The following is an 18,618-nucleotide window of genomic DNA, read 5'->3' as shown; positions in this document are numbered from 1 at the left end:
CAAGAGAAGAAGAGAAGCGACGACTCAGTTGTCATTGGTTGGTTGTTTAAACACAAGTGCAATTGCAATGCAGCAGCAACAACAAGAACGAGCGACTAAGTAGAAATCAAGGCAAAAGTCGAGTGGCGTTCAAGATAAAAGTTAAGTGAAATGGAATTGAGTTGGTTCAGTAGCGAATTGCTTATGCCGCCCGCGCACAAGTGGAAAGTAATGAGCTGAGCTTAGAGGCTGTTGAAGGCAGTGCGTTGACGGGAGGAGGCGCACAAAAGTTCGAGTTGAGTACGTAAACTAAAGGCCAACAAAAAGTCACTGACGACTTAAATATTCATTAAAATCACGTAAACTTGTCTGCGGCTTTTTTTTTTGTGATTTTAGGTTATATTTTAAATGAAAGAAAAAAGTAAGTTTTTAAAGTGGTGTTGAGGAAGTTTTCTTCGTTCCTATTCTGTTATGTTAGCTCTTTGTTACTATATATGTATTCTTCTCTCATCTGCATTACCCATCCGCTGCCTTGACCATCTACCGTCCATCTCTGAACTAATTTCAAGCAGCGCTATTTCAGTAGTAGCAATCCAGCATGCTTCCAAATTTACGAACTGCCCAAATTATGCCATAAGGTAATGCTAGAACATACAGCTGCTAATTATCAAGTTCCATTGAAATTCTGCTGAATTTGCAGTTAAATTTCAAATGTACTGTTAACTAATTACTATCAACGCTGAACAACGTTTGGCTTTTATGCACGTCTCACACTTCCACACACGACAATAAAAAAGCTACGTGACAACCACTTCATTCAAGTAGTATCATCAAACATACGATTATTGCTCGGCTTAACAGATATTTCTGCCATATGTGGCATTCCAATGGCAAAGTAAAACTAAAGAAAGAGTAAATTAAGTCTAACGCTGAACTTAAATTATTTATTTGGAAGCAGTAGGTACAAATTGGTTCCAAATTTTTGAAAGCAATGCAAGAATAATACACACGAGTACATATGTAAAGCTGGGTTGCATTTCCACAGCAGTAGAACTGTCTTAGTTAGTAGTCAGTTACATAATATATATATTAACACACTTTGAGGACTTCCATTTCCCATCTATTTAGCAATCTGTGAATTCCATCCCCAAAAGAACTTGTTTGGCTGCCAAGAATATATTAAGCCAAGTTTTGATACCCTGTTCTGATGTGAACCGTATTCCAGTGACGAGTTCGGCATTGACCAGAACAAATGGCAGTCGGAGGGTGCGAAGTCTGTGCTATAAGGCGGTATTTAACCGGTGTAGTACCATGAGACCCAGCGTTGTTATGATTGAAAACTTATGCCTCGTGCCTAGCAATCGCACACTTCTATTTGATGAGTTATTGTCAGTAGCGTTCCTCATTAATGCTTTGACACCATTTTAGAAATTCAAAATACGGCGTACTCTTCTAATTCCACCAAATACAGACCCAGGTATCATAGATATTCAGATATTTTACTATTTTGAATTTCCTGTGAGGATAAATCCTGGGTTCTACATAAATGTTGTGTAACGTGTGTTAGACTGCTATTAGTTTGGTCTAAACGAGATCATATGCCATTTGATATACTAATGATTTGGACCGAACCAAAGGCTCAAAGAGAGTGTGGCTCAAGCGTAAATCATGCACTCCGGGCCATAATAATGTTAAAACTGAACCTTTAGTGAGCCCCGATGACAGTCTTTTATTGCCATTGCAAATAAAACTCGGCCTGACAAACAATTTTGTAAACGCTATGCCTAGAGATGGCAGTTTATTTGTATATCTGAAAGAGAAACTCACCAAATTCAGCGAGTCCAAAATTAAAGAGGGAATATATGTAGGTACAAAAAATACGGCAGCTGATATAAGATGAGTTCTTTGAAGAAAAACTGAATGATCAGGAATATCTCGCCTGTTGTCTGTTTTGTGATTTTCTTGGAAACCATAAATCAGAAAAATAGTTAAACTTATTCAAATCCTATAATGTCATATAAAGCTAGATATAATATATTCTTACAAATATATATGGTGGACACTCAACTGGATTTCTTTCCGGAAAATTTGGGTGCTGCGGGTGACGAACAAGATGACAGGCTCCATCAGAACATTTTCTTAATGAAGGAACGCTCGAAATGCTAGCAGATTATTACTGGAGGCTTAAAGAGGACCTTACAGTAGCCAGATATTTACGAAATTTATAATTATTACTTCTATATTAAGCAATAGTTTCTCTAAATGTAGCAAATGTTTGTACTTTTTAAGAAAATATATATTTTGATGTCACAAGAAAACCTGACGTGTCATTCATAATTCGATATGAGTTTTCATGTGACAAAACAAAAGCTAAAATTTTGTTACCCTTATGTGTAAAAGGGCATTATTTTCTACGCTTTGTACGATATATTTTAAAAGCAAAGTATTCCTCCAGGCATTAATAAAATAAAAATAATAATAAATGAGTTATTCGAATGATGAAGCACTCAAAATTCATAGAAAATCATTTCTCTGTCATTTGATATTTGTGGATAATAATTTATATTCTCATGGCAAATATGTATACATATTATAAATGCGGCGTAGGAGTTGCTATTTGTATTTTTGTATTTAATTGCCAAAAATTTCAGTTTATGTAATTTATATTTTTGTTGGAGGTATGTAGCTGGTTATTGAACCTAAATGTGGCCTTCGGCACAAATATATGGTAAACAGGACCAGTCGGTAGAGAATAACAGGCTAAGAGAAGGTTTCAGAAAATAATCGGTATTTGTTTTTATAGCATGCTAATGTCCTACATTGCAAAGCTAGTCTGATTTAAGGTAAATATAATGCAGACAACATAATCCTGCGCTTAATCACAATTTCTCTGCTCGATTTCGAAATGTTTCAGATAAAACACTGCAGGATATAGCTTAGGATATACGCACCGTCATTCAGGTGACTTGCTGCAATCACCTGTCGCCACATTTGTGCATCTTCGCCACATTCAGTTTGGGTAATGAATTTTAAATTTACGCGCTCACAGTTGACTGCCAGCTGAGCAGCAGCAAATCAAGCATGCAACGAAGTAACGTTGAGTGGAAAAATAATAATTCAAGAATACATAAATTCTGATTATGCAACTTTGCCAGCAAGTGGGAGTCAACACTGTGCCAAAGCGGCAAAGTAAGCTCCAAGACGTTCATAATTTTGTCATTTTCCGTGGCTTTTTTCCTTTCTACTTTGTTTAGCGAGTCAACGAGCTGCAGCATCGCATGCTTAGAGATAAAAAGTTAGAGTTACAGAATATATAAAAAGGGAGCTGGGTTATACAATGTATTTGTATAAAGTGGGAAAGCGAAGTGGCGACGAACTGAGTGGCGCTTGAGAAGATGACAGGCAACCAAGCGAAATGATCAAATTTTAGACGGCGCACAGACACAGCAGCTGGCGTCACTTAAATATATCTAAGTGCGAAAATGTGTGAGAATGTATTTAGTCATTGTGTGATTGTGTGCGTGCACGCGATGGCATACGGGCGGGCGGACGATGCTTGCTAGCAAAATGAGCAAATGTGTTGCTAGAGCGCTCTCGAAAGCGTAACAATATGCAACCATTTTGGCAAACACACACACGGAAATATGCAAATGTCTGGCAACAAGCACATTTCGTTGCTCACATACATGCAAGAATGTGTGTGTGTGTGTGGCTATTTACTTAGAGCCTTCGCAGTACACTGATGCATACCTGTCACACGCTTCCTGACTGCACTTCGTCGTATAATGCAAATTTCCATTGCGATTGCCATTCAAGTGAGTTGCAGTGCATAAATTTAGGCGTTGCAAGTGAACACAAGCAGCTAAAGCTCGTTAAGTGGTAGCCATCAGCCAGCCAGCCAGCCAGCTGAACAAAGTCAAGCCAACAATAGGTGGAACGCCCGCCTAGCTACAATGTATGCGAGCAGCGCGGCTGCTTAAGTGTTAGCCAAGCTAGCTGCATGCGTCATTGCGCTCTGGCGCGCTGTTGTTTGTAGCGTCAATAGCAGAAGAGGGAACACTGTGAGTGTGCAATTCATGCGGGCGATAACACGCGCTCGTGTGCTACAAATACGTCAATGTTTGCTTTGATATTTGTTCTATTGTTCTAAGGAAAGGCGTTGTGTGCTGATACAAAGCGAATTAAAAACAAAACTTCAAATGAAAAATGGAAAGTGCGCCGACTAAACGTATGCTCCAAAAATGAAGTGAAAAGGAAGAGACTCCGTCACCTTTGCTTTGCCATCGCTTAGCCGCTGTGACTATTTTTAATTTGCTTAAGCAAACGTGAGTAGCGTTTACAGAGTGGCATAACTGGCTTTTACTGGCAAACCCTTGTAGAGCGACGGTTAATTTCAATGAAGAATAACTTTTGAGGCCCTTATAATAACTGTGTGCTATTAAGCACAATTTTATGTTAAAGATGACTGTAGGGCTAGATGTAATATGTAGCATTTCTAATTAATCGCCACATTTTGATAAGCTATAAATTTGTATGTATTTTAATTGCACTCACCAAGAAGACTATAATTCCAGCTCGAATACCGACACCTATCAGACGCGCATCTCATCGATCGCCGCCTGTGGCACTTGTTGCTGGGCATGTATGCTGTTGCTGCCGCCGCCGCTACCGCTTGACGTTGTGGTCGTCAGACCGATGCTGTCGGCAATGGCGTTCGAGTGCGCATGCGCATGCAGGTGATGATGTGAGTGACCTTTACTGGAGGGTGCGCTGCTGACGCCGCTGCTACTGCTACCGTTCGATGGCGTCTGATCGATGAGATTGTTCAAAATGGCCGAATTGCCGCTAACTACCACGCCACCACTGTTGACGACCCCTCCGCTGCCGCTGCCATTGCCACTGCCACTGGTGAGCGCAGAGGAGGCTGTGCGTATTGGTGGGCGTGGTGCTCGTATATGTTGCTGCTGGGCACTCACACCAGTCATGACGCTGCCATTTGGTTGATGCTTACCGCCGACTTGTTGTTGTTGATATTGTTGTTGCTGCTGTTGAGCGTCTGCAAGGAGAGGCAAATGAAATACAAAGTATTCAGAGAGGGTCAGAAAGGTTTTTTTGTTTGTAATATTGAATATCGAAGACAGCGAAATAAATGTGCCACCAGCAACGCATGCAATTGTTCCTAGCACTTTCAGCTATTTATGACCATGTCAGCCACCACACCTGTGCACACATATTCACGCACACTCCGCTGATTTGCGACCAGCGTGTCGACACGCCGGGTATTTGTTATTGATTGTCCCAACTATGTATTCGCACATGTATTTTTGTTGTTGTTGCACACTTATTGGCATGCAAATAGTTTGCGCGCGACTTGCCAATCGCCACATAGCACCATCTGCCACAACGCAAGTGAGGAATTTATGCAATAAAAACCGCGGACATTCGCAGGCTAACGGCAATATATGTTCACCTTGATGCATCGTTATTGCGTTAGTTTCGGGCAAATGTTGCACGCAGAGATTCACGAGTTAATAGCCGCATTTTATGTCTAACAAAAAAGTATGCGCGACGGTGAAATGTAGAAGGAGGTGATTGGGCGCAGCGCTCCTGGTGTTGTGCTAGCGTAACGGTTTTTTACACAGCATTGCATTTTAGTTCGGGAAACACAAAGTGCTCAGAGTCTTAAAGAATTTAAGTTTTATCGGCCAGTTTGTATGACAGCCATATGTTATAGTGATCCGATCTGAGCAATGTGTTGGGAGATCTTAGCGCTGTCTTGTTCAATAATTAGTGCTGAATTTCGTGAAGATATTTTGTTAAATAAAAAAGATTTCAATAAAAAAACTAGATTTTGAGCAGTGAGTTTCTATGGCAGCTAAGCTATAACATATAGTTGTTCGATATTGGCGGTTCCGACAATCAGCAGCTCTTTGATGAGAAACGGGCATGAGCGAAGTTTCAGATCACAGACAAGCACACTTCAATAAGTGTACATATGTAAGTGTGCAAATACGTGGGAGTGAGTTGTTGTTGGTGAGGTGCAAAGACGATGTTTCCAAAGTAAAATTTAAGCTATTTTCGTATGCACAATGAGCTACTTCCGGTGTACGTGTGCGTGCACAATACACACGCAGTCCCCAGCAATACATTTATTATGTATTGTATTCTGCATTATTCGCGCATGAATTGAAATTGAGACTTTGCCTCAACGAACAAACACACACACACATGCACGCAGTGACGCCCCCAACTAGCAACAATACATCTGTCAGGTTGCACATCAAACGCTTGCTTCGACAATCCAACGCCGAACGTTTGACAATAACAATAACAAAATATGTGAAAAGAACGTCGAACAAGCCACTCAGCTCGGCTCCGCACACGCGTCGAATGAATCAAATCAAAAGCGTTGTGCAAATGCAATTTCCATTATTTCGTTTCGACATGGAGGTAACTGCACATATCCATACATATATACAGCATGTTGGCGTATATGTGCATACGCTGGGACATCGTGTGGCATGGGTAACTTAATTTCTATTTTATTACATAAGCTCCTCTTTGCCATTATTATTATGGAAATTGTGAGGTGCGGAAATGGAGCGAGTGCACGGAATTTAGGGGGAGTTGACATGTACACGCTCACATTAGTATGTGTAAAACCATTGGAACATGTCATAGCAAACGCATACACTTCCCAGTTCCTTTGTTGGCATATGTTCATACAGGAAATCGGGAATAAAGCACACATTGTATAACACATATGTATATGCGTACAGGCTTATACATACGTACATGTACAATGAAAGCAGTGCAGTAAAAGCTCATTTTTATTTATGGCGAAATGTTGGGAGAGATAAGGAACAATAAAATAAAAAAAAGCGAAGCGAAAAATTTGAAATAAAATAAAAATTAATAACAATTACTTCCTATAAAACAACATATATATTTCTTTTCGAAGGCTGAACTAGTATTGAAAATGAATGCAATCGGTTTAAATTTCCTCTTAATAACTATTGCCGATTTCCAACGTTTTTTTAACAAAAATTTTTACTTGTTTTAATTTTTTAATAAATCATGTTTTTTGTTTTCAAAATTGTAATGTTTATTTAAGAAAACATGTACAATAGTTTTCCATAAAGTGTTGCTCATCTGAAGCTATAACATTTTGTCATCTTTCTATCAATTTGTGAAATCCATTCCAAAAGAATCGCGCCGGCTTGGCGGCCAAGAATGAATCATACCAATGGTTGATACCCTGTACGATGACTTTCGGTTAAGGTTTTGTTCAAATTAAGATAATGAAGAAGAACCGCTCGCAAAAACACTTTTTCAAGCATAAAATTGGATACATGGTATTTGTTTGAGCTTCGAATGCATTATGCTGAAAAAGACGTATAAGAACAATAGCTTTGCAACACATGTTCGGAATATTGGAACAATGGAATAAACCTCAAGTTGCAACATCTGTTGGCAAACTGCACGAATGTAGTTGTAGACGCAATATTTTATTCCACAGGTATTAGTAAGGAAATGCTCTGAGCTTATTTGCGTTAACATATATCTGCCAAAAACAGTTATTTATAACTTTGAAGAGTAAATTTGGAGTGTTTTTACTGTCATTACATATCTATATAAGTATATACTCGTATGTATATGACAGATATATCCGTTGAGCTCAGTATCCGCTTATCATAAATGATTTTTAACTTGTAAAGTAGCAGCTTGAAGCACAAAATGTCTGCCTTGCTTCCCGCCAATACGCATTCAAAGCATTACGCGCAATAAGCTCAAGTCGGTGATATACTCGTGTGTGTGAACGCGCGGTGTGCTTATAGTGCTGCGTAATTTATAGTAAAATGTGTTTTGTTCGACGTGTGTTTATGACGATAGCATTTTGTGCACAAAACGTGTGACTTGCCAACTTTAGCACATATTTTATTTATATAAAGTTAATTAAATTTGCTATGTTGATGGCGATTTATTTCGCTCTAATAAAAATCCAAATCAAAAGCTAAAACAAAACCAATTTAATTTAATGCGTAAGCCCTATTCATAGTATTAATATTAGCATCAAAAAGCAGAAATAATCCGAAGAATATATATAGTTAGATTTGATTTGAAATCGCTGTCAAAATTACTTTTAGGAAGTTTTAGTCGAAGTCGATTTTTTTCAGTTTTCAATAGGTGATGCTTTAAAAAATTACATTGTAAATTCTAAATCGATATTTGAAATATTTTTCGAACTACAGCTTTCCAAAACCCTTTTTTTTTAAAACCATTTTTTTCAAATTTGCTGCAGTGATTACTCGCAGACAAATGATTTGATCACTCTCACATGTTTTCTGCATGTTCTGTATAGAGTTCTCCATACATTGACCTACTGATCAAAAATCGAATTTTGACAGGCAAAACGACCAAAATTTTGGGTGAATTTCAACTTTTTTTAAAAACGCCCCACTTTTGTCAACTTTTGAGTTTCTTTTTCGACCGCGAGTCATTGTATGAACAATGTCTTCGAATAGAGAATTTTGTATTTAGGTGACTGCCAGAATCACTGTAGCGGTTGAAGACCTGTTTATTTGCGCTATCCGAGGCCGCGTGTAACTTGAAAAGTATTTAATTTTATTCATCAAAAATTTTACTGTGTATTCTTAAAGTATGTATGTACGATTATATAGTAGTTATACCCTTTACACTAGGTGTAACCCTTAACTTGAGTACACACCTAAATCTTCAGCACAGATTAAAAAATTAACTACAATTTCACCTAAACCGAAGTTTATCAAAAGCTTCTAGCGCTGACAAATGGAAATAGTTCCGGTATTCACTACAAAACCGGAAATGAAACCGAATATTTCGCTTTAGAAGACAAAATTAAATATTTATGCTTCAATCGTTGGGTTTACTGTCATGTGACTAAGCGTATGTAAACAACAGCATTACAATAAATTACGAGAAAATGTAAATGTTGACATACAAGAAACAGCAGCACGCAACGGAAATGCAGAAAAGCCGCAACGGAACAACGGAACCCACTAAGCCGGCGAACACCCCCGTACTGTGAGCGCATCAATAGAGATGGAACCGTTTCCAACCAATGAGCACGTCACATTTGAATAAATGCTCACATAAGCACACACATACGCACATATTCAGGAGCACTCTCGGTCGTTAATGCACCATTCGACGTGCAACAACTGCGACTGCAACTGCAACAACGACTAATCAAATTCAAATTTACATGGAAAATTAGATGTAGCCGCAAACGGGAAAACACACGCCGACAAGGGCAACGCACCAACATACACAAATACACACACACACACAGACAGACAAACAGAAAAATAGTGAAATGTGGCGACAGCTGAATGCGCAGCGGAAAGTGCAGCCATGCGGGGAAGGAGGAGGAAGGACGGCTGTCACATGCAGTAAAATGCAGCTAACATTGTAACACATAATGCAGCAAGCAAAAACAACAACGCGGTGCAAAGCAAACAAGAGAACACATGTGTGGCAATTTGCTGCTGACAACTGCAGCCGAGTGCGCCGAGTGGAAAGTGGTGCGTACACGGCGCACAATGCGGGCAACAGGGCACACTGTGTGCAATTCGAGTGACATGCAGCGATGCTTTTGACACGAGTCTGCAGATGTGTGTTTTTGTGCGGAAAGGACCAAACATCGACAAGTATAGGCTAGCGCAGAGTGGGTAGCGAAGCCATATGATATGATTAAAGGTAGAATTTACAAAAAAAAAAAGAGCAAAAATCAAATGTCAGTGGAAATCAATGACTTTTACCATAGCGCACACATATTTGGACAGCAACAACAAGCTTGCACGGATCTACAAATCAGCAGCAGCATTGTTAACGCAAACAAAGTGGCAATTACGGGTCAATCAGCAGCAGAAGAACGCCTGCAAATGGGCTGCGAGCCGTGTGAGTAATGGTAAACATTGACCTTTCCATACCACCAACAACCTTTGCTAGAGTAAAAGCTTTAAATGAGAGAGACATATGTCTCACGGTATTAGATATTGTTGGTTGTTGTGTAAGTGGCCTGTAATGGTGGCAGAATGCTGGCCAAGGTCATTTTTGGTATTTCGTTTTCGTCTTGTCCACTTCCGCCGGTTTGTGAAAAGTAATGTTTTAACTCCACTTTAAATTTGCTTAAGCTTGTTGCTAGAAAGTGAGTGACAGTCTGTCAAATTTATATAAATGCATGACTTTATGCATTTTTAACACGGATTTGATGCCTTTCAGTTCCAATCAATTAATATATGGAGTTCTACTGTACCATATATACGCTCTTAAACATATGTTTCGGATTTTTTTTTTGCACCTATCGAATTGTGTTCAATTTACTCTGTTTTGTCAAATTTCAGCCACTTTTTCCCCTGTACTACATAAATAAATGATCTGGCTGATGAGACGAGTTGAATTCCGATTAACTGCCTGTCCGTCCGTCTGTTCGTACAAGCGATAACTTGAGCAAAAACTGAGATATGTGATGAAACTTGGTACGCTTGTTCCGTGGCGAATAAGGGAGGTTGGTATTACAGATGGGCGTAATCAGAAAATAGCCACGCTCACAAAATGTCATTAAACGAAAACTTATAAAGTGCTCCACAATGTGATGCAAAACTGTTATTTGGTAAAAGGAATCGCATTAGATAACTCAATAATAAATGTGTCAGAAACATTAAATGTTTACCTAAGAAGGTATGTGAGCATTTCACAGGAAACGATATTAAATTTGAACAATGGGTATGGCACCGCTCACCTTTGGGTGAAATCCCATATCTCAAGACCTACTCGACCAAATCTGGTGCCTAACATTATTCTAACATTCCTATGTTGCGGGCGAAATCGGACCACGAACACACCTACTTTCCAAGTAAACCAATTTTAAATTCCATATGATTCGTCGACTTTACCGTTTACAAACCAAGAATTTCTGCGGCTTTGCTCCTTGTGAGAGTATAAAATGTCCGTTTACACCCGAATTTAGCGCTTCTTTACTTGTTTCGTATTAAGTAACCTTAATTCGACTTAAAAGTTATTTCTATCAAAAAACTTGGCTTGGAAAGAACTAGCAAAACGTTTTCCGTTTGGAAATTCGGCATACTTGTAGCAAAACAACACACATCAGGGTATTTTCGGCAAGCACAAGCTGCAACATACGCAACACATAAATCAAAATGAAAATTGCAGCACATTACTAATTACATGGAAGCTGGTGCAGCGCTGATTGGCCAAGCATTGTACTCTTATTCCTGTAAAACAGAATATTGCATTTCATGTGAGTATTCCGCTTTTTACCACGCACGTGTTTACTAGGAATGATGGAAAGAAATCGTTGCAAATGCGCTAGCGAATAGTGTGTGCGGAGAGGGTGAGGCGAAGTGACACCGTCCCAGGTAATTGTGTACAGCTGCTGTGGTGGTCGTATTGTAGTTGCTTTGTGGCGTGCTTATTGCATTGTTCGTGACATTGCGACGCTGTTGCAAATACGTTCGTATATGCATGCTACATGCAGCCGCCCCGATAAATTGTGTTTACGCCACAGGTATATCGGAAAATCAAAATCGAAACTGTTGCTGCCCGAAATTCGCTACCGCAGCATCAGCTGGTGCGTTAAGCTTTGTTTAATTTGCGGCAAGGTAATTGGTGCAATATGCCGCTCATACAGCACTGACAATGCCAAACATTGAATGCTTATGGGCAGCGCCACGGGGTGGCATGGTAGAATGCTATTGGTGTGGGACGCAGGTAGTGAGTTATGATACCATTTCCGGCTGTCAGCCAATGCGGCGCTAATCAACTTCCGCCGCTGTGGCTATGTACAGCCATGTATGCTGTGAATGTATGTGTGTTTTCGCATTCGCATTCTGCTATAATGAAATGTAACAATGTCACGGCGAAATTGCGTTAACGTCTGCCCAAACGAATCTTCACGAGTACTGAAGTACTATGCTTACGTTTGTGTGTGTGCATGCGCGTGTATGTGCTATAGATGCGTTGATAGATAAACGTTGACAACAACAATAACGCACATTCAGAAGCGGAAAGTGACTGCAACCCCAACTACACCGGCTGCGTGTTGCGATTCCCATATACTTGTATGGTATATTCACTCTTTTGAGCAGCAAAATATTCATACACTCCCAACAAACTCTCCCTCATCTAGCCGAAATTCAGAAACGCTCGGGCAGTTTTCATTGCAAATCTGCAATTATCTATGCTCATGTTGATCGCTTTTCCTTAGTAATAAATCGTTTTGAAATTTTCGCATTTTCAATTAGTAGCAGGACTTCGTACGCGTTGGAATAGAAATTGTGTCAATATGAAAACTTTAATATTTTGAACACAAATCTACGTCAAAGTTCGTTAAATAATTTGCCGAATAAAAAAGTTTACTATATAAAAATTTGATTTTGATTGCTCAGTTTGTATGGCAGCTATATGGTTCAGATAGAATCTCTGAAAGTGAAGAACTACTTAGTGTATTATATACACATAGACGGTCGTTGTGTGACCTGTGATTTGGGTAATTTGAATTTCCTCATAGAAATAAAATTATTGAATAATAAAATAAGTCACATTACGTAATGTAACACTCTAACACATATACACATACTCATGTAGGTACTTGTACTTGTGATGAATTATTTCTATTAAAAGTCATAAAGTCTTCATTATTATTTAACACTTGAATAAAAGGTGATAAAACTCGACTAGAGTAGGTGACCACTTAACAAGCCAATAAAATGTCCATTGCAGCTATTAAAAGAGAAAAGGGTCGAACAATTATGCTAGAAACGGATTATCGGTTCAAGTGGCTGCTAAAGCGATATTGAGCTCGTGGTACTTGAAACAGGATAATACTTAGTAAGCGAATAAATCTAAAGCGCCATTAAGTGGAAGAGGGTGGCATAAAGTAACACTTGGTATTGCTATATTTTAGATTGCTGCTTAGTCGCTTTTATTTCGCACGAATGCTTGTATTCGGCAAAACGTCTTGCATAAGCCAAAAGGTGGCTGAGGAAGTCCAAATTAAGTGGCATAAATGGCAAGTGTAAAATACAGCGTCAATAAATCGGTAAATAAAATGTACATAAACAAGGGAAAATAGAAAAAATAAGCGAAAGATTTCGTTAACAACAACTCCACCGCCTTTCCGCTTGAATGTATACCGAAAACATTGTATAAGTTAGGCGAGGAGGAGAAACAACTTTCAGAGCTTTTGAGTCAAATTAAAGTCTCGTTTGTTAATTTATTTTCGATTAACAGTTATAAGGTATGAAGCGCAAGTTTTCGTGACTCACTTACCTATTGGTCGGAAGATTATCGATTCGTCTTCAAAAATAACATACTTAAATTATAAAGGAGGGTACTTCTAAGCGTTAGCTGCTGAACTAGCGAAAACTCGAAATGATTTTGGCATTTTAATCAAATAACAAAACGTCAAGTTGCTAAACTCCCACTTGTAGAGTTCTGAAATGTTCTTCAGCTGTAGCCATAAATTAAAAAGGCATTTGCAACTGCAAATAAATGTGTTACACTGCTCGTCAAACTGTTTAAAGCACTACTTGCCGAGAACTTCGCACTCAGCAACACTTTCGATACAATTGAACAACTCGAGCTGAGCGTGCAATCAACCGGGAACATTTAGATTTTCCAATAACTGACTTTCTAAGTTATTATTGCTGAGCGCAGAACTGGGTGTACCGTTAGTTTTTATGAATTTCGCTGACGTCTGTGCCACTTAAGTGTGAAAAGAAACATTTTCCGATGCTTTCGCAAATATTGCTGCATTGCTGTCTTCCACCATCTAAATACATATACATATATATATTATGTATATAAGTATGCATGCATATTGTATATAGGAACAAGAGCTGCTGGCCTGTGTTCAACCATGCTCCGCGTTACGGTGCTTGCTTAAACGAAATCATTAGTCGTGGTTGAAGTGGCTGTGTAGGATCTGAAATGTGTTTTATTTTAGGTTAGGTGCAGTTGCACTCAGCTGCTAGCTGATTTACTCAGCTCACGCAATATTGCTGGCTTGAGTTGAGGTGGTGTCAGCGAAAAATGACAGCCACTAAGACTTGTAATGATTTCCACAAGTTTATTTTTCTCTTTTTTACCGTTACTTTGCGCCCTTATTAGACTGAATTCATCTTCTTCATGTTTAGCAAAATGCCACATGCATAACCGCCTGTACATCAGCTGGAATTGCAAATATTTTGCCTCACTTGACTTCTCTCATTTCATTCCTCATAGTTTCTGCTTTTTTTCTTCGGGGATCACCTTCGACTTATCGGCAAATTACAGTCGCTACTGCAACATAATGAGTTTTTATGACGGTAGTAGTGCTCATGTTGTGGGCAGAGTTGCCATTACTAGCGGAGTCACAGGGCAGTCAGTCTCCTTGTGATTTCCTGCAATTATTTCGATTTATACGAGAATATGCCAAATGATGAGGCAGAAAATTGTAAGAAACCTCTTGCAGCTTTGTAACACTGCTCGGTCGTTTAATCAACTGTGGATGGACAACGATTGCACGAAGCTCTATATTGATATGTCAATTATACATATATATAATAAGCAATAGTGGAAAAGTTAGGTGTAGACCAGTGATGCAAGTTGATTTAATTTGCCGAAAATTGTCTACTACACAATTTCGATTTAATGTCACTGATAAATAAAATTGTTTACAACAGACCGTGCCTCAGTGAAAATGTGTTTATTTCGTATTTGTAGCAGGGAGTGCCCACTCCGCACAGAGTAGTTAGGAGAGATGAGAGACCGCCGTGCAGAAGGCCGCTTAATGCATGAATGCCGAACACAGTAAGTTAGGTGTAAGTTGCCAAATAATAGGTGAGGTAGTAAAATATTTGGAACTTCGAGCTGTACTATATTTTCAAATAATATTATTAAAGTAAAACTTTTCCTACTGGGTTGCTTTATCTAAGCACTGTTTTAGCTGCTAGTCTTCTGGTGGGGGGTGCTGAGTTAATCTGCTGATGCGTGCACATTAAATTCTCTTTTTACGATTTAGCATTTTTTATGACATTTTCATGAGTCATTATGTGTGTGCATGCCTGATTGGTTGCGCATTAATTTTTGCTTAATAACGTTAAAATTTACTTTTAAGTTTAGATTGGCTGTGGAAAGTTATTGTTATAACTTGAAGGTAATCTGTAAATGTGACTCTCGTGGTGCTTCTTTATGAGAGAGACGGTCCGATAGTTTGATTTTTTTCAAAATAGTCGATAGCTGTTCATCTGCACTCATTCAGAGACTTCACAATTTTCAAACTCTAAACAGGGCATATTAAAGTTACCACGATGTTTGTGACATCCAAAAGGAAATGTCGGAGATCCTTTCTCCATATATGATCAGCATGGTGAGCTGAGTGGAGACCGTGATGCCCGTCCGTTCGTCGGCCTGTTTATACGCAAACTAGTCACTCAGTTTTTGAGACATCGATCTGAAATTTTGCACGGTTACGTTTACTTATCTTTCTTCACAACCGTTACAATAGGGAGACGAATACGTTACAGACATGATTATTTATTTTGATTTAGAAGTTATCTAGTGATATTACTTTGGGAAAATCATTAAGCCCAAGCCAGAATCCCTTAATGTTTGATTAATGAACGACAAAGTCTTGTTGCATATTTTCAGCTTTTCGTAAATATTTCGTTGTAAGTAATATTTTGATTATTTTTCAAGTCGGACTACAAATTAAATGAGGCGCTGCTGTCCAATCTTTTTTTCAATCAATTTTGATTTTTTCTAACTATCAGGAGAGATCGAGTATGCATATCTCGATGCTTATGTTATTATTGCACTCCAGGCTTCTTGAAAGTTCGTAACTCAATTGAGTTTGCTTTTATATAAACTGGTGGAAGATTTTAAGTTACCGCACTTAAACGCATAAATACGCTGGATAGAAACATACAAGGACTGTGGGTAATACATACTTGTATATTACACTCAAGTAACAACAACAAAATACAAGTAATAACACACGGTTAACCTCTTAGTGGTGTTTAGGTAATTGAGCGTAAATTGTTCGGCGTGTCAAACGATTAACTGCTCGAATTGTCGTGAGGTCTGCCTTACAAAAGCATAGAGTATATCGTAGATGCCGGAGTACCACATACTAATATTTGTATGTCATAATTGTGCGTTATTTCACTATACCACAAATTTGAATACCGCCAATGGACTTGAATATTCTATTAAATGTTACGATAACTTCGAGAATAGCAGAACACCAAGCTATTTCTAGATCAGGTTATATATCATGTACATGTGTGCGAAGTGAAGAGAGCATGTTTGCAAATGTTTAAACGAAAATTTGGATCCATATATTGATATGATTGGATCTTTTATTGATAAATTATAAATTTGAAGAATTCTTCAAAGAAAAGTGGAAAGGCGCGAATAGAGAAATTCGCTTGAGCACATCAATGAAGAGAAAGCATCATTGGGTTAGGTTAGGTTTAAGGGCTGATCCAGAGATCGTAAATGTATAAGAATACGGACCATTCCAACATTTAACATAATGTCAATGCTTTTGTAAAGGCTACTTGCGTCGAATGCGTGGCTATAAGTTCGTTCATCGAATAATTTCACTATTTAGTTCACAGCATTGGCTATAAATACTACCGGGAGCATTCAAAGTGACTTGATTGCTTCATTGTTTATGCTTCACAGCACACTCACACGCACTCCTTCACATCGTGCACCCTTTTTTCTTCCATTTTCTTTTATTGCTCTATTTTGTGTCAGATGTGGCATGTTCAGGGAAGCACTTACCTGTCACGGTGCTATGCCGTGCTGCAGAGGCAGCGAGGTTCCTGGGCAATGTCATGCAATCACCCATAGATACGCCTGCGCCACTAGTTAGCAATAAATTGCCACGTGAGTCGAGCAGCGCTGCCGTTATGCTGGTACCACCGCCATTGCCGGAGTTGCCAACAGCACCGCCACTCACACCTGAATTGCGTCCGTAATTCACGGAGTTGGTGTGATGTAATGCGCCGGCCTTAGGGAGCGTCATCATGCCGGCATTGTACGCGATATTGCTGGTCATTGTGACTGCGCTACCCCCGCTGCCACTGCCGCTTGTCGCGATGCGTCCGAATGTTTGTGAATTCATGCCTTTGATTTGCATGTGCTCTCTTTGTAGCTGTTGTTGTATGTGTTGCTGTTGCTGTTGTTGTTGTTGATGCTGCTGTTTAGTTGTCGTGCTATAGGTCACGTTGCAGCTGCCACCACTGCCCATTAGCCCGCCGGATATGTCTGGCGACCCGCTGACCATAATAGTGCCGCCTTGTTGCTGTTGTTGTTGATGTTGCTGCTGCTGCTGCTGTTGCTTGGCGGCCGAGGATGCTATACCACAGAGGTCAATACTGCTGCCACCTGCTTGTTGTTGTTGCACTGAGCCGCCCATCTGCATGCCGGTGTTTGCGCAAATATGCGATGGTGGTGGTTTAACGTCCGCTGCATTTGCGGCTGCTGCCGCGGCGGCCAATAACATAGCGCTGGGGTCGCCACCATGATTCTCCACGTCTACAATAACATTTGCACTCTGCGAATGTCCCATGTGGTAGTGCGCGTGCTTAATGGGATCGGGTGGATAGGGAACTTGCTGGTGCATGCTGCGTTGCTGGTATTGCTTCTGCAAAGTCTTCACCTTCAGCCGTGTTTTGTCGCGCTGGTAGTAGACGCCAGCAAATATGAGCACGTTGAGGATGAGTAGACTGCAACCGATGGCAATGGTCACGCTTAGTGCCGTGGAGTATGCCGCATAGCCGGCTGCCTCAAATCCAGAGGACAGTGAGTCGGTCGAGGAGTTGGCCAATGTGTTGGGAGCGAACGCGCCGCTGGTGGCTGCGCCAGCACCGGGTGTGTAATTGCCGCCGATGGGTATGCATGTGGTGAACATATTCGGCTCCACGGTGGTCACTGCAAAGAAATGGACAATACATTAAGAGAGAGGGGTTATTGATTTCAGAAGGTAATATTTTAAATGGAATTTTTAATTGAGCTGTGTTTATGCATATGGTACATGAGCTTGTGTTAGCGGGCAATATGAAGTTTGAGTTAATGAGCTACATAGGTGTGCGAGTATACGCCCCGGGTATAGATTGTTCCTTAATTTGGGAAGTTGGAATTTGTTGTTTTTTTATAAGCAATGTATTTATTTACTTGCCTTACCTAGGCGGTTGGGACTTCAAGTACTACACATTTCCGGGATACTTTCTGCTACAGCGATGGAGCTAGAGATCTATAATAAAGCTTTGTTTTAAGGCATACCTCAGATGCGAACCTAACCTCAAAAGGTATTAAAAGCTATGTAACAAGCGAGTGAGGTCTAATTATCATTCCCAAAAGCCATTTTACTTTCTAAAAGCAAAAGCTTTAAAGAAAACTTTCACTACTGTTAACCATACTCACCACCAGCGAGAGAAGAGAACGAATGATTTATGCAGTAAATGGATTAAAACAAACAAATCAGCAGTCGCAAACGCTCTGAACATCTGATGGATTTAATCACGTCGAACTTGTATTCTTCGCAGGCTTATTGCTTTGAAAATTCATTCACCAAGTTATTGTCTT

General features: G+C 39.6%; 1 protein-coding gene across 1 annotated transcript in view; it reads right to left on the bottom strand.

Moving 5' to 3' along the window:
* Window positions 1-18,618, bottom strand: part of Nlg4 (Neuroligin 4) — a 117,156-nt gene that overhangs the window by 11,418 nt on the left and 87,120 nt on the right. The window contains exons 11-12 of the mRNA XM_036377282.2: window positions 16,813-17,964; window positions 4,534-5,035 (exon numbers count right to left, since the gene is read on the bottom strand). Coding sequence (XP_036233175.2) covers window positions 4,572-5,035; window positions 16,813-17,964 — 1,616 coding nt within the window. The 3' untranslated portion in view covers window positions 4,534-4,571. The remainder of the gene's footprint in view (window positions 1-4,533; window positions 5,036-16,812; window positions 17,965-18,618) is intronic.

The sequence above is a fragment of the Bactrocera oleae genome, chromosome 2 (genome assembly GCF_042242935.1).
Source record: "Bactrocera oleae isolate idBacOlea1 chromosome 2, idBacOlea1, whole genome shotgun sequence".
NCBI classification, from domain to species: Eukaryota; Metazoa; Arthropoda; class Insecta; order Diptera; family Tephritidae; genus Bactrocera; species Bactrocera oleae.
This window is presented reverse-complemented; position numbering and strand designations above follow the sequence as displayed.